The sequence below is a fragment of the Coturnix japonica genome, chromosome 15 (genome assembly GCF_001577835.2).
Source record: "Coturnix japonica isolate 7356 chromosome 15, Coturnix japonica 2.1, whole genome shotgun sequence".
NCBI classification, from domain to species: Eukaryota; Metazoa; Chordata; class Aves; order Galliformes; family Phasianidae; genus Coturnix; species Coturnix japonica.
In genome coordinates, this window is record NC_029530.1 from 8,756,486 (window position 1) to 8,770,238 (window position 13,753).

At 45.7% G+C, this 13,753-nt stretch overlaps 1 protein-coding gene across 5 annotated transcripts in view; it reads left to right on the forward strand.

The window, feature by feature from the left end:
• Positions 1-13,753, forward strand: part of TAOK3 (TAO kinase 3) — a 61,404-nt gene that overhangs the window by 34,878 nt on the left and 12,773 nt on the right. For 3 of the 5 annotated variants that reach the window (XM_015878004.2, XM_015878003.2, XM_015878005.2), the window contains 3 exons: positions 29-110; positions 4,937-5,104; positions 7,741-7,947. In XM_015878004.2, coding sequence (XP_015733490.1) covers positions 29-110; positions 4,937-5,104; positions 7,741-7,947 — 457 coding nt within the window. Of the gene's footprint in view, positions 1-28; positions 111-4,936; positions 5,105-7,740; positions 7,948-8,412; positions 8,430-13,753 lie in introns of those variants that run through there. The other 2 variants (XM_015878006.2, XM_032447935.1) reach the window with 2 other exon arrangements.

Here is a 13,753-nt window from a genome sequence, read left to right on the forward strand (position 1 = left end):
CATTTTGAACTTCTACTTTAATTTACAGGTCAGACTCCTTCAGGGGATTTGTCGATTACTGCTTACAGAAAATACCTCAGGAAAGGCCATCATCAGCAGATCTACTACGGGTACATTTTCAACTCTCTTTCAGAAATTTGGGGGGGGAAAAAAGTTGTTTGTTTAACCCCAAAGTGATTCTAACAACTAAATAGTTACCCTTACCAAAACACTGTCGCTTTTGCTCTTGTCTGTGTTGGAGGTATTTTGGGGTTTCATCTAAAGTACCTTTGAAATGTTAAGGGATACATGTGCTTACTGGCCACTGCAGTCCTGCTTGCTGTGGGTTGAATCTGGAATTCTCTTTATACCTGCTGCGATAAGAATTCATTTTACACATTGATGGGACCATTGATGGGACCACAGCAACGTTTAATTGCTGTGAAGTAAAAGATTTGCAGGAGCCTTACCCTTGGTGTTGGTGGTACGAGGCTGAGTTTCTCCCCATCCCTAGAGGTTGGGAATTCTTTGCCTTTTTTCTGCATTCACCTTCCTAAAATCTCCCACCAAACTCTTATAAGAAAAGTGTCCCCTTTCTGGATGCGGTTTCAGTCGGGTTTAAGTCTTGCAGTGCTACAGACTCTCTGTGGAATCAACAAGAAAACCTTGAAAAGCCATTTGAATTTCCATTCAAAGCCCAGACTTTCACCATCCTCTGTGAGCTGCATGGGCACACCTTGGAAGTACCTTTAGAGTTATCTTCCATGAGATCAGAAGATTAGGACCTTAATGATATTATGCTGATTATTTAAAGAAATGTGAGTGTTAAAGAGATGGGCTGATCAGAGCACAGCTCCCATCTCGTCCTTTGCCAGTGTGCTGCAGGAAGGTTATCTCAACCTTTATTCTTCATGTAACAATAACTTCAACATGATTCATTCCTTATCTGTCCATACCTTTCCAATCTATTTGCAGCTTTCCTGCCCTTTGGCAGTTCAAGCTCTTTCTTTTTGCTCTGGTCGTATAAATCATTCCTTTGGGCTTTTCTGGTCTTATATGAAGGTTGTTTTTGTCCAGACTGGACAGACATTTCTGGCACTAACGTATGTGTGATGGCTGCTGCCCCAGATGTGCTTGCAGAGGAGAGGCTGGCCAGGCTGTGCTGTGCTGCACCAACAGGGCTTGGGCTGCGTTGGCTGCTGCCTTGTTCAGAGATCTCAGCACATTTAGTGGTTGGTGCCTCCTGCCCATCTCTCCTCATATTATTACTTACAAACATGTGCTGCATCTTTTTTCTATTGTGGATTTCCAGCTATTACACTTTTCAACTTCTCTGTTTGTTCAGAGTTGTATTTCTCTATTCTGATTTCCATTTTAAAGTCATTTCTTTATCCCAGATGGACCCTGAGCAGTTCCTGTTGATTGATTAACATTTTACAGTGTCCCTTGTCTCCATGCTTAAAAGTTAGGGTAAAAACAGCACTCACAGGTTAGGCCTAAGTTAACTTCCCTCCTGTTGTGAGCAATCACAAGTCACTTTATATCCCTTCCATAGTTTCCACACTGAACCCAAACAGTTAGAACTTGTGTTTGGGGAAGTGCTTTGTGCAGGATTGTCGTTGCTGTGAGCGTATGGAGCAGAACCTTTGCTGGGACTGATGTGTCCTGAGTTTGTCAGGGTCCTGGAAGGGAGCCACTCACCCATCACTATTTCTGAATCCATCAGCTTTTACTTCTCCCCAAACCATTTATCATTCCAAAGGCTTTCAGAATATTTAAGAGCAACCTTCCTTTCGGTGGTAGGGATGTGTGTGTAGTCCTGTCCAGCCCCTTCTCCATCAAGCTGCTCTTTTTTAAGCATTTCCTTTCTTGAACATTGATGAGTGGCCCTGCTATTCCTCTGGTTGCCGTGCATAGCTGCTGGTGAGAACTGCATGGCATGCTGCTGTTCCACACCAGGTAAACAGGACTCAGTTTTTCCTTAAATATTTGAGCAGAGGAATTGTTAGCTCCTGCGGGTGTTTTGCTTAATTTCCACAGTAGGTTGGATTGCTGCTCTGTGTCTACCTGACAGCCTTTTCACGCTGATTTTTGTTCTAAGGCTACCATTCAGCCTTTGTTTTATGGCTTCTCTCGTTGCTTTTTCGGCTCAGTAAAATGCATTCTCATGGATATTTCTGAATCTCTTGGTTCTCAAAGTGAGAAATGGGAATCATGCAGTCGTTGCTGAATAGCTGGCTCTGCACTCGCTTCAGTCATTGCTTTAAGCCTGGGCCATATAGAGTATTTAACCCTCACGCCTTCACTTTGTAGGTACATGTTGACAAAGGAGCTTGTTTTCACTCCCTCCTCAGCACCCAGTGTGTTTCCCTGTCATCTGTTTGTGCCGTGCCACTTACCCAGTGTTTTGTTCTCCAGCTCTGCTTGCAGCACCCCGACAATCCCTTGACCAGCTAATAGGTTTATGTTGTGGGTTTCGGAGTGATTCATTCATGTGGATTGGCAGCCTTTCTGCTCTCTAGGAATAGTGCAAGTTCATTGAAGGATATGATTTCATGAGTACCGTACGTTGGAGTCTGTGCAAACAATTGGAGCTGAGGTGTCATTCTTCAATTATGCATATTCCCTCTTTTTCTTGGATTTTACACTTTCAGAGCAGTCTCCCAGATGTTCCCTCCTGCAGGAAGCATCTCCTCCCTAAAGCCTGTCACACTGTACATCCAACAGCTTGGTTCTGGGGGAGGGTTTTCTGCTTGCAAGCAGTAAACAGGAAAATCTTTGCAGCCACGTTTTCTTAAAGGGATCTGAATGGTAAGAGGAGCTCAGGAGCATGTTCTGTTTACCACCCTGGGCAAGAAAAAGGAGAGTAAAACCCATCTGGCGAATATTTTCCCTTTCAAAATTAGCAGCAGAGATTTAACCTGCTTTTAACATGTGTTATTTTGCTCAGCATGCCTGGCAGTCTGATGGTTACCAACCTTCCAGCCAACTTCACTGTTCACCTTTGCATTAACCTCTTCTTCTTCTGGAGCTTGTTGGTTTTTCTCCTTATGATTTGAAGGAAGTGACCAAGTGACATCCTTTCAGCCGTGACTTCTTAGCAGTACCTTGCAGAGCAGCAACTGCATCTTATACATCCAATTTAGACAGCCATTTCATGCAGCTGAGCATTTAGGGTTGTGTCCTCCTCATGCAGGTCTACTGGTTGTTTGGTTTTGTTCCTCTGCATCTGCCATAGAGTTTCTATAGGGCCTCATTCTTAATACTTGTGTGTCTTAGCTATGAAGCACATCACTTCCCATTCAGTATTTGAGGTGTTAAAGAACATGCATAAACAAGTGCACAGCAGACAGATAGAAAGAGCTATAGGTTGGGATTATTGTTCCAAGTGCATTACTGCTTTCTAACGTTTACCTGCAGTGAGGTTACCTTTTTCTAATCATAAATAAGCTGCACATTGTCACTTCTTACAGAGAAATAAGCGGTGCAGATCTGCGCAGAGGAGCAGAAGTGAATTGCTTTCCTCTGTTTGGAATGGTGTGTGGAATTTTTAGTTATAAGGAGCTGATACTGAAGGGATGAGTGTTCTCCATTAACAAAACTCAGATGTGCCCTGGTTTGAATTCAATTAAAAACAAGAAATAAGCCCGTGGCATGATTCTTTCTTTGCTTATTTACAAGTCATTAAAAAAAGATCTTCACATCCTTTCAACTTCTTTGTATTCAAGATTTCTGCCTTAAGGAAGGCCGGTGTTTGTGTGCCTGTTGCTGAGCTCCAGTTGGATGTACTGGTCCTGGAGTCTGAGGGATGGCAGTGGCTGTGGGCAGGGATGCACCTCCTGGGGTTGGCCAGCTGTGGCCCAGGGGCTGGGCAGCCAGGTGTGATGCTGCTGGGTGCTGCTTGGTAGGTGGAAGCCAGCTGCTGGGCTCACTAACAAAAAGACACTGTGGCACGTGTTGTGCAGGGCAGAAAACTTCTATCCCCCTCTTGTTTGTATTTCTACAAGTGATGTCGGTATTTCAGAGCTATCTCCTATGGTATGCATGAAGCAGCACACCTGATGGTGGTGGTCCCATGCAGAGCATTGGCAAGTGTATGCTTAGGCTGCCTGCCTTACTCAGAGGATGGATCAGAAAGCTGCCAGGCTTACATGCCCCATTGCCAGCTGTACAGTGCAGGAGAACATGGCTGATAAGTCAGAGAAGAGCCTTTAATCACGTACTTAAAATCCATTAAACGATTTATTGTCTGCACTTAAAACCTGTGCTTCCCGTACATCCTTTGCAGGAGTTGGCAAGAAATGCTTTGAGAATAAATAAACCTTGCACTCATCTTCCTGCTTTGATTTGAATTGGAATAGGTCAGCTTCAGGGTAACTCTTTGCAGGTAATCTTCTGTAATCAGGATTGTATCCTCTTTGTTCTTTATTCATTTGGCTCATTCTGGAGACCTGTGCCTTTGCAAGGTTTGAAATGGCACCATCTTCACCTTAAAGTGAAGGGGCTGAAAAAGAAAAGAAGCAGCTCTATTAGCTGAGAACCCAGAAATCCAATCTGACCCTGGTCCCAAAAGTGAGTCCAAAGGATCTCGGGCCTCTCCATCCACCACCCTGCATCTCCTGCCACTGATGCATACGCACTCATGAGTTTCCAGTAGCAAAGTTATCTCTTGTTCATTTCTCTGCATTGAGTCCTGTTCTGTGCTAAAGCAGTTTCTCTGACTTTGGAGCAAAGCATTTTGCAGCCTATGCTCTGAGCCTCACATGGGGTAGAGTGATCCCCTCAGTTGTGTGTTGTGGTGCAATCAGTGCCGAGTGTGTTCGGAGCCTTTTGTGACAGGTATCACTAGTGACTGAGTGTGAGCTGCTGTGCCAGGTGACCCAAAGTAGCCTCTGTTTGTAGATCAGACTGCCTGGTGTCGTGTCTGAGACCGCCTGTTTTGTTTCGTTAAATTCAGCATGATTTTGTTCGCCGAGATCGACCACCGAGAGTCCTCATAGACCTCATACAAAGGACAAAAGATGCAGTACGAGAGCTGGACAACCTTCAGTACCGGAAAATGAAGAAAATCCTTTTCCAAGAGACGCGGAACGGCCCTTTGACCGAGTCTCAAGAGGAGGAAGAGGTACGTTGGTTTCATTACCCTATTTGCTCTGTTCTAATCGATTTCAGGGCAGGTGGGAGATGTTCCTGTCTTTAAGGGGCAGAATGAGAGCACCCACAATGCAGATGTGAGCCATCTGGTTGGAATACCAACTGAATATCTATTGAATCAGCAGAGATGGGTGAGGATGATGAGCATTAGCAGCCATTGCTGGATGTTAGATGTGCACTTATTGGCCAAACAACAACTTTGGCCTTTCTTCTGAAAACTATGGGGAAGAAACTCGCTTGGAGGGAGATCCTCAGTGATGAAAAGGATAACCCAGAGGCTGTGCAAAGGAGAGCCTAGTGATGGTCTGAGCTGTTCATTCTCATAGCAAAATCCAGACTGCTTGATTGATGTTCTATTTTTTTTCAATTACCGTAGGCTCATTACTTTACAGTAAATTTATCATGAGCTGAAAAGCAAATCGCCAAATTAGTGAGGCTTATTTTTTTTTAATTCTTTAATATTAAAGAAAGAAAGATTATAGATAAAATCCAGCCGCAGTTGAAATCTTGTAATGAACCACCCACTTCATCAGTGTGTGATAACTGACAGTAACTGTGGCTTAGAGAGGGAAACCAGTCATTTTTCAATTGATGAGATTAGATGGAAATTAATGTCATTTGGTGGAGGCACTTGGCTAAAGAAATCCATTTCCAGTTCTCAACCACAAAAATGATAGGGAAATTGTTAGGCATCCCTTTTTCTTTGCATTGTAGCAAGATCATGTGCAATGAGATGCCAAAGTCCAACATATATCTGGGGACTTGGCTTTGAGGCTTGCATATGTCAAGTACTCTTTTCAAACTAGACTCGTGCTTTGCTTTAAGCAGTGGGAGAACGTGGGTGTCAGGTGGGAGACTATACAGGAAGAAGAGACTGATGTTTATATTGACCTTCACTTTGGGGAAGGGGCAGCAGCAGATCCAAGCTCCACAGCTGAGGTGTGCCAACACAGATTGAGATGCACCTTCCTCTGTTCTTCCTGTCCACGTTCCTAAAAAGGATAGAAAAGTGTGTCTCCAGGACTTAATGCTTCTAATGAAGCTCACACTCTGCATGTGCACAGCATGCTCTGCACTGGGTTTTACCACTGAGCTTGCAAACCACCAAAGGAGGTCGTGTTTCACGCACAGCAAGAGGAATGACTGAAGTAAAACACAGCACTTGCTTCGGTTTCTAAACTGGTTAACAGAAGCTGAGAATGCCACAAATTGCTTCCTCTTTCTTCCCTGGACTTTCTCAGTGCAAGGCGTATTGCAGATCCTCTTTCTAACACTCCCAATGATACTAATGCTTTCCTCAGGCCTTTTGCAAGAAAGTCAAGATTACCTGGAAAGGATTCAAGTCAGGAAGTCAGTGTTAAGGTTACAAATGCAATCCCATCTCTACCCTTCTGTACGTTTGTGTTTATTAGTTAGCCACATTCCCATCTCAGATGTTATTTCCGTGGTGACTCTGTGAGCATCCTGGAAATGTTTTCCTTTTCCTGTGTATTTTGGCTGCTGGGTGCTTTGATGCAGGCTCTGAATGATCTGCTAATTGCTGAAAAATAATCACGCAGTCAAATACAAGTCTGTCAAACTTCTTTCTTGCAGTTGCCAACAACATGAGTTCACTGTCCGTTGATTTGAAGCATGATTCTCCCCAGACTCGCTTTGGAGGCGAGAAGCAGCAGGGTGCAGTGCAGCCACTCGTGTGGGTGAATCAGAGCTATTTCAGAGCAGGAGCTGAAGGCTCTTCAGGGCTCTCAGTCCTCGCTGTGAACTCCTTGCAAGCATCTTCATTCTTGTTAGTTTATTACAAGGGACTCTGTAATTCTCCGAGTCAGTCCAGATTAAGCTCATGCTCTGGGATTACTGAGCTCATATAAAACCAAAAGAAGATGCTACCTTCTGGTGTGCCAGCATAGAAGAAAAAAATATGTCCTGTGTGAGGAATAATTATCTAAGTATGTCTAAGCAGATTACAATAGCTTTAATCACTATAATAATGCCGAATCTTCTGAGTCAGGTGTTTAAAGGTGAACGAAGGTTACATAAGAGTTCATCTTGGCTGAAAATACAGGATGGGAGGCTCTTATTAGCTGGGAAGAATAGAATTGCTGACTGTTAGGGACACGGAGGTTAAATCCACCAACCTGTGAAGCACTCTGAGATAGTTACCTAATGACAACAAGTGGATTTGTCATCTTACGTCTGCTCTGACTCACCAGATGTGTTGTGCCATACCCAAACTCAGAAACATTGTTTTAAGTCAAACTTGGAAGTTTGTTCCTTCCTCAGCTGTAGGACTCCTTTCGCCACCAATGCACCTATTGCTGGGTGCGCCCTATTCAAACCACAGCCATGCCCAGACCTGCTGAGATGTGGAGAAAGCTGGCCTGGCCCCTGCCTGATGTGTGAGGATTGCAGGGGAAGAGGCAAAAGCTAACTGCCCTCTGTGCAGTGTTTCATAACCCGTGCAGCTCTGAGAAAGGAAGCTGCCAAAATACTGGGCAAAAAGCCTTTAACTCAGCAGAGTTGCCTTTCAAACCAACCTTGGGCGCTGCAGTCACCTGTTGGGCAGGTGATCCTCTGCAGTGTTTGTAACCGATGCCCCTTGTTTTGTAGGACAGTGAGCACGGATCAAACCTGAGTAGGAAGATGGACAGTCTGGGCAGCAACCATTCCATCCCAAGCATGTCTGTGAGCACAGGCAGTCAGAGCAGCAGTGTGAGCAGCATGCAGGAGGTCCTGGATGAGAGCAGCCCTGAACTGGTCATGATGCATAGTGACGAGAGCACAATTAATTCCACTTCCTCCGTTGTTCAGAAGAAGGTACGTCCTCCAGTGCTCTCCATAGCTTCCTGCGGTCCCTGCTATCGCTCACATTGGCTCGCCTGCATAGGGCCCCATGAGCAGTGTGCTGTGGTCTTGTGCTGAGCCATCTGCTGAGTGCAGGAGCTGGTGCTGGGCTTGTCAGAGTCAAGTTCTGTGTTTGTTCTGTAGTGGCTGAGCTGTATGTAGAGAAGCTGCAAATAAAGAGCCTGCTAACGAAGGGTAGTGCTGTCAGTGGCTAGGCAGGGCTCCTGCAGACTTACTGCATGCCTCCTCACCCAGCCCTGCATGTGCACCCCTTCATCTCTGCTTTGTGACCTCAGTCCTCGTTTCCTCGTGAATGCCTGTACTGTGTTATATGGGATGGTCACAGCAGCTGAGCTAACCATTTACCAGTCACAGTGTATGATTAAAATCTGCTTGCACTTGGATTTCCCTCATGAGAAGTGGAAGTGTGCAGAACATTGGACCCTTCCCACGAGGTATGTTATGAGTCAAATTCCACTCTATGCTTTTCTGCTCTTTTGCTGCATGTTGTGATCTGTTGCCTGTTTGTTTTCTTAGTGCAAGGTAGCAGACTGAAGTTGTCCAACCCTGTCCAACACAGCATCTAATCTGAGATGGGCCGAACCAAAACTATTTTGGCCACAGTATTGCTGCTTACTATTGGGCAGTAAGACATACCTTTTGTGTGATTGCTTTTTCAAAGGGTGTTCAATGCATTTCGCCAGCAGAGCTAAAGTGTTACAGCAGCAACAAAAGTATGAACTTCAACCTTCTATGGCAAAGCCTAGTTTTAACTAAGTGCTTTGCAGGCAAGTTTCTTCCTCCTGAAATGCAGTATTTGCGTGGTTGAACATGGAGGTGTTTGTAAAAGGAAGCTCTCGAGTAGTTTTGTCTCCAACAAAAGGTTGCCTTGTACATTTACATACACTGGAAGATAAGCTGGGTTTGTTTCAGAGGGTTACATTTGCAACAGCACCTCGAAGGAGATGGTGTCAGGAACAAAATGCCACTCCAGGAGCCTTGAATGAAGAATGGCACGACTGATTTTCTGTTGTGGGGGGATTCTAGTTGAAGCATCTCTTCATTTTGTGCACATTTCAGGACCGTGTTTTGATTTCACGTTGCCAAGCGGTTGTATTTATGTATGTGTTAAAACAAGCGTGAGAGATCGATTTGCACAATAATACGTTGTAATATCACTGATGGATCGGTGTCATTACAGTTGATGAAAACAAAGGGTGAACCCCTTCCATCAGGTCTAAATTGCATGTGTTGAAGAAGCAGAGTGCTGCTTGCTTTCATGTCGTTCCTTCATTTTGCACTGGAAGGGGGGGAGCTTCCCCTCACTCAGTCCTTTGGTTGCACAGTGTGCATAGCACAGCACCGTGAACAAACATGATTACGGTACCACATGGGTGTTCTGTTACACTGTATGGAAGAACAGGATTGCTTACATAACTTTTGGGGAAAGAGTATGAAAGAACTCACCTGTGGGTCACCTCCAGCTTATGTTTTAGGGTAGTTTTGGAAGCACAAACATCAGAGCTTTGCTGATGGTCCTTATGAAGCAGTTAACAATGGGCACCTTGCACAGGTGCAGATGTGAGCACAGTTGGCAGGTGTTACCTTCTGCTGTCCACGTGCATGTAGTGGAATACGTGTGGCAGGACGGTGCCACTCTGAATATGCAGCTTTAAATGCCTTTTTAAAGTTCTCTTATTTGGAGGAATGCAATTTTAAATGAAAAACTGCTTTATCTGCATATTCTGTATGTAGTAATGCCTGTATAAAGACTGTAATTGCAACATTGTGTTTGCTGGAGCTTATACACACATACATCCCATTCTGTTTTCAAGATAAAATTCCTTATTTGGGGGATAGAAATCCTTCAATCTGTGTTTGCTCTAACTAGTTTATAACCTGGTTAAGTGGACGCACACAAGTTGTTCTACCAGTTGAGAAGCAGGTTCAGATGAGCTCAATTACTCTCCCAGAGCCTAATCACAAACCAAATCCAGAGAACTTGGGGGTTCAAGCTTAAATGAAGCTTTTGTTTTGCATCTGATCAGCCTTTAAAGGCTAAAAAAGAAAATACAGATGAACATAATTAGCCAGCTGTCTGCCTCGTGTGGCCCTAGGGTCATGTGCTGGATTGTTTTGACATGGGTCAAATCAAAATGCTTGGTGAAATTATGGTGTTCCACAAATGTGTTAATTAACGACCTCCAGATGTACCAGACTGTGTGCACATGCCCATGGTGGCTGCACTGCCTGAGTTGTTAGTGTTTCTCAGAGCTCGGGGTGTCAGAGGCCTTTGGATTTCATTGCACCGCAGCTCCAACGTGTTCAGTTGAGACCTGCTGACTGTATGCTGGCTCCTGGCAGCCAAGATGCTGCTCTGCACCAAGGAGCACCCAAGTGTTTGTGATGGATCCTCCATGGGAAGAGGACACGTCCTCACTCCTTCCAGCAGGCAGAACCATTGGGGCAGCACTTTGCTCCTTTACAGACGTGAGGTTTGGCCTGTGAGTGTGGGCAGTGGTGGCCCCATGTGAACCTTCTGGGGCTCTGTCATGCAGGTCAGAGGCACAGAGCCTATTCTGCAGATGGTTGAGGCATTTAGTGCCGTGTATTAAAGTGAACAATGATGCTCCTTTCAGTCCTTAGAAGGATTTGCTGCAGTTGTATGTAGTGCCCTGCAGTTGCCTGCAAGTCCTTTCTATGGCTCAAAAATTCCCTCTCCTGTTTGCATAGGAGGCTGGAAGTCCTCCTCAAGTAGAGGTTCCCCTTGTGTGAAGCCTTTGTGAAGGTATCTCTTTGGTGTGCAAAACTGAAGGTGAAACACATGGGCCAACAGTCCTGGGGTGTAAGTGGTTGTTTCCACTTCAGGCTGCCCCGGTGTGATCAGTTTGATGTAGGGGAGGTGTTTCTGATTCGGCTGTGATGACAGTGGGACTCCTTTCTCTGTGTTTTGCACTTATGTTGAATGTTTTGCCAGTGCAAGAGCAGCAGCACAGTTATATACTGAAAAGAACGTAAACACCAAATGCAGTTTATAGATCTGCCTCCCCAGTTTTGTTGTGATTAAAATCCAAGGCAAAATTCTCATTGATTCATCAGTAGGGAAAAAATCAACTCCAATGTACTTACTGGGTTTTCTATTTGCTTCTGTAGCTTGCTTGTTCTGAGCAAGTCTTCTATTCACATAGGAGGCCTCATGACAGAAATGGATATGTTTTCATAGTCATTGAATCATAGAACTGTTTGAGGTGGAAGGGGCCCTGAAAGGCCATTTGGTCCAACACCTTGCAGTGGGTTGGGGGCACCCACAGTTGATCGGGTGCTTAGAGCCCCATCCAACTGACCTTGGGTGTCAACGCCCAGCGTTACTCAAAACAATCTGCATTTTGGAGCAAACCCAAATGATCAGGTTGATCAGGTCAGTGTAATTATCTGGAAGGAGCCTACCCAGAATGTCCATAACACAACTTGAAAGTGCCGCTGACAAGCTGCTGTTAGTGTAGTTCTTCAAAAGCCATGGTAGGTGAGTTAGGGAGATGTTCTGGTGTTGGGGCAGAGACTGTAAAACCTGCTGTTCAGTGAGGAGGATGAAAAGATGTCTGGTGGTGGATGTCTCACTCCAGGGACAGGCCTTGGCCAAGCCATCTGGGTTTGAGCAGTGCTTTGCTTCTTTCTTGGTTGAAATCCTTGCATTCACCGTAGTATATGAATGTAATGGAAATAAGGGAGACAGCTGAGCGACTGGTGTATTGCTGTAGGAGACCTTAGGAACCTGTGTTGCTGCAGACCATGGTGTATAACCATGGGTAAGATTTGGTCTGTTGCCACCTCAGTTTTGTAGCTCCAGCAGAGCTCTTGTAGCTCCTGTGTTCTGTGTTAGAATCATAGAATTAGGGTCAGAAAAGAGCACTAAGGTCTCATCCAGTCTTCTGGATCTCTTCAGTCCTTTGTGGTTAAGACATCTAAATCTTGTATGGATCTTTAGGACAGGGTTTCTATTGAGCTTTATTTAGCATACAGGTAACTCTGGTATCAGTTTGTGGTTGCTGTCTCTGTTCCTCTTGCCCTGGCCTGCTTCAGAACCACATGTGCACATGAAGCAATGCTTGCAGGAGCTCTGAGAGCCCTGGGTCAGTCAGGTCCATCCCTGCAGGGCTGAACTGCTGGAGCTGCAGGCTCCCAGTGTGGCAGCAGGAGCATCAGACCAAGAGGTGGTGATGTTAGCAGCCAGTCAGCCTCAAATACAGTCCTGGGACTGTGTTTCAGTCCTTACACCTTCTTGCTGGGTGATGCTGTGGCAGAGCTGTAGGAGTTGTGGCATTGGTACCCTTCTGGTGAACCCATGAGTCTCAACTGAGTGATGCTGTTTAAGTATAAATGTTTAATCACTGCTTTTTTTGGTGACTGTAACAGTCTCAGACTTAACTTCCTCATCACAACATGGAAGTCTGGGAGCACCCCCTCTGTCATTTGAACTTGCACACATTGAAAAGTGAAGATCAGCTCCATTGACAGTAGTGGACCTTCTGTAACACTGTCTTCTCCTGCTGAGGATGTGCAACAAAAAGCCCCGTGTAAGGATAACAAATGTTAAGAGAAATTGGAACTGCTTATTACCCTCTGCATAGATTCACTACTGCTGTGGAAGAAATGTCCCTATAGCCAGAGGAGCCGCCATAGCTGTCATGGTTTCGGCTGTTGTTCTCCCTGCCAAGGCAAGGGAATGGAGTATGGGATGGTTTATCTGGAGAAGCGGAGCTCAGGGGAAACCTCACTGCTGCCTATAAGTGCCTGGAAGGAGGTTGTTGTGAGGTGAGGGTCAGCCTCTGCTCCCAAGTTACTGTGATAGGGTGGGAGGGGGTGGATTCATGTTGCACCAGGGGTGGAAAAAGGATGGATATTAGGAACAGTTTGTTCTCTGAGAGTAGCGATGCATTGGCATAGGCTGCCCAGGGAGCTGGGGCTCACCGTCCCTGGAGGTGTTCAAGGAAAGGGCAGCTATTGCTCTGAGTGGCCTGGAGCAGTCACAGACATGGGTTGGGGTTGGACCAGTTGATCTTGGTGATCTTTCCAACCTTAACGGTTCTATGATTCTATGAAAGTGGTCGAATTTGTGCAGGTCCAATCTAGGAGTGGCAGAGCATTGGGGAAAGAAACCTCTGGGAGAGAAGCAGCAATATGACAACAGTGTCATGGTGAAAGTGCCAGTTGTGGATGGGCTGCTTGGCAATGGGACGGTGGGCAGCAGAGAGGTGCAGTCACCCCCAGACACCTGCACAGCCCACAGGTCACTGCTGCCATAGCTGTGCTCCATACAGAGGATATGTGCCTCTGCTGCGGGGCTGTAGAAGTGAGTGACTCCTTCCTTTGCACCCATGGCAGCTGGAAACCTGATGGCATTCAGGAAGACTCTCAAGTTGGTTATGGCTGAACCAAGCCTGTGCTGGTGACCCAGTGGGATGTGATGGGTGCTGCTGGCTGCCACCTCTCCTTGCTTGTGGTTGGGGTGCATACCCCAAACCATGCACCCTGCCCCACGCCTCAGCAAGGAGCCTGGGTGTTTGCCAGCAAGTCAGGAGGGAGCTGCACGAGAAAGCATTGGTGCTAAAACCTGTGAGCTGTTGCTTTAAAGGGGGGGAAAAAAAAAAAAAAAATTAAAAAAAAAAAAATAGGGAAAAAAAAAATCCTTTGTGGGCTGTGGAGAGAAAGTGCTAGAAGCGTGCAGGATCATGACTGGAAAGCAGGATCCCTGAGTGGCGGCGGGGCCGGCAGCACGGCC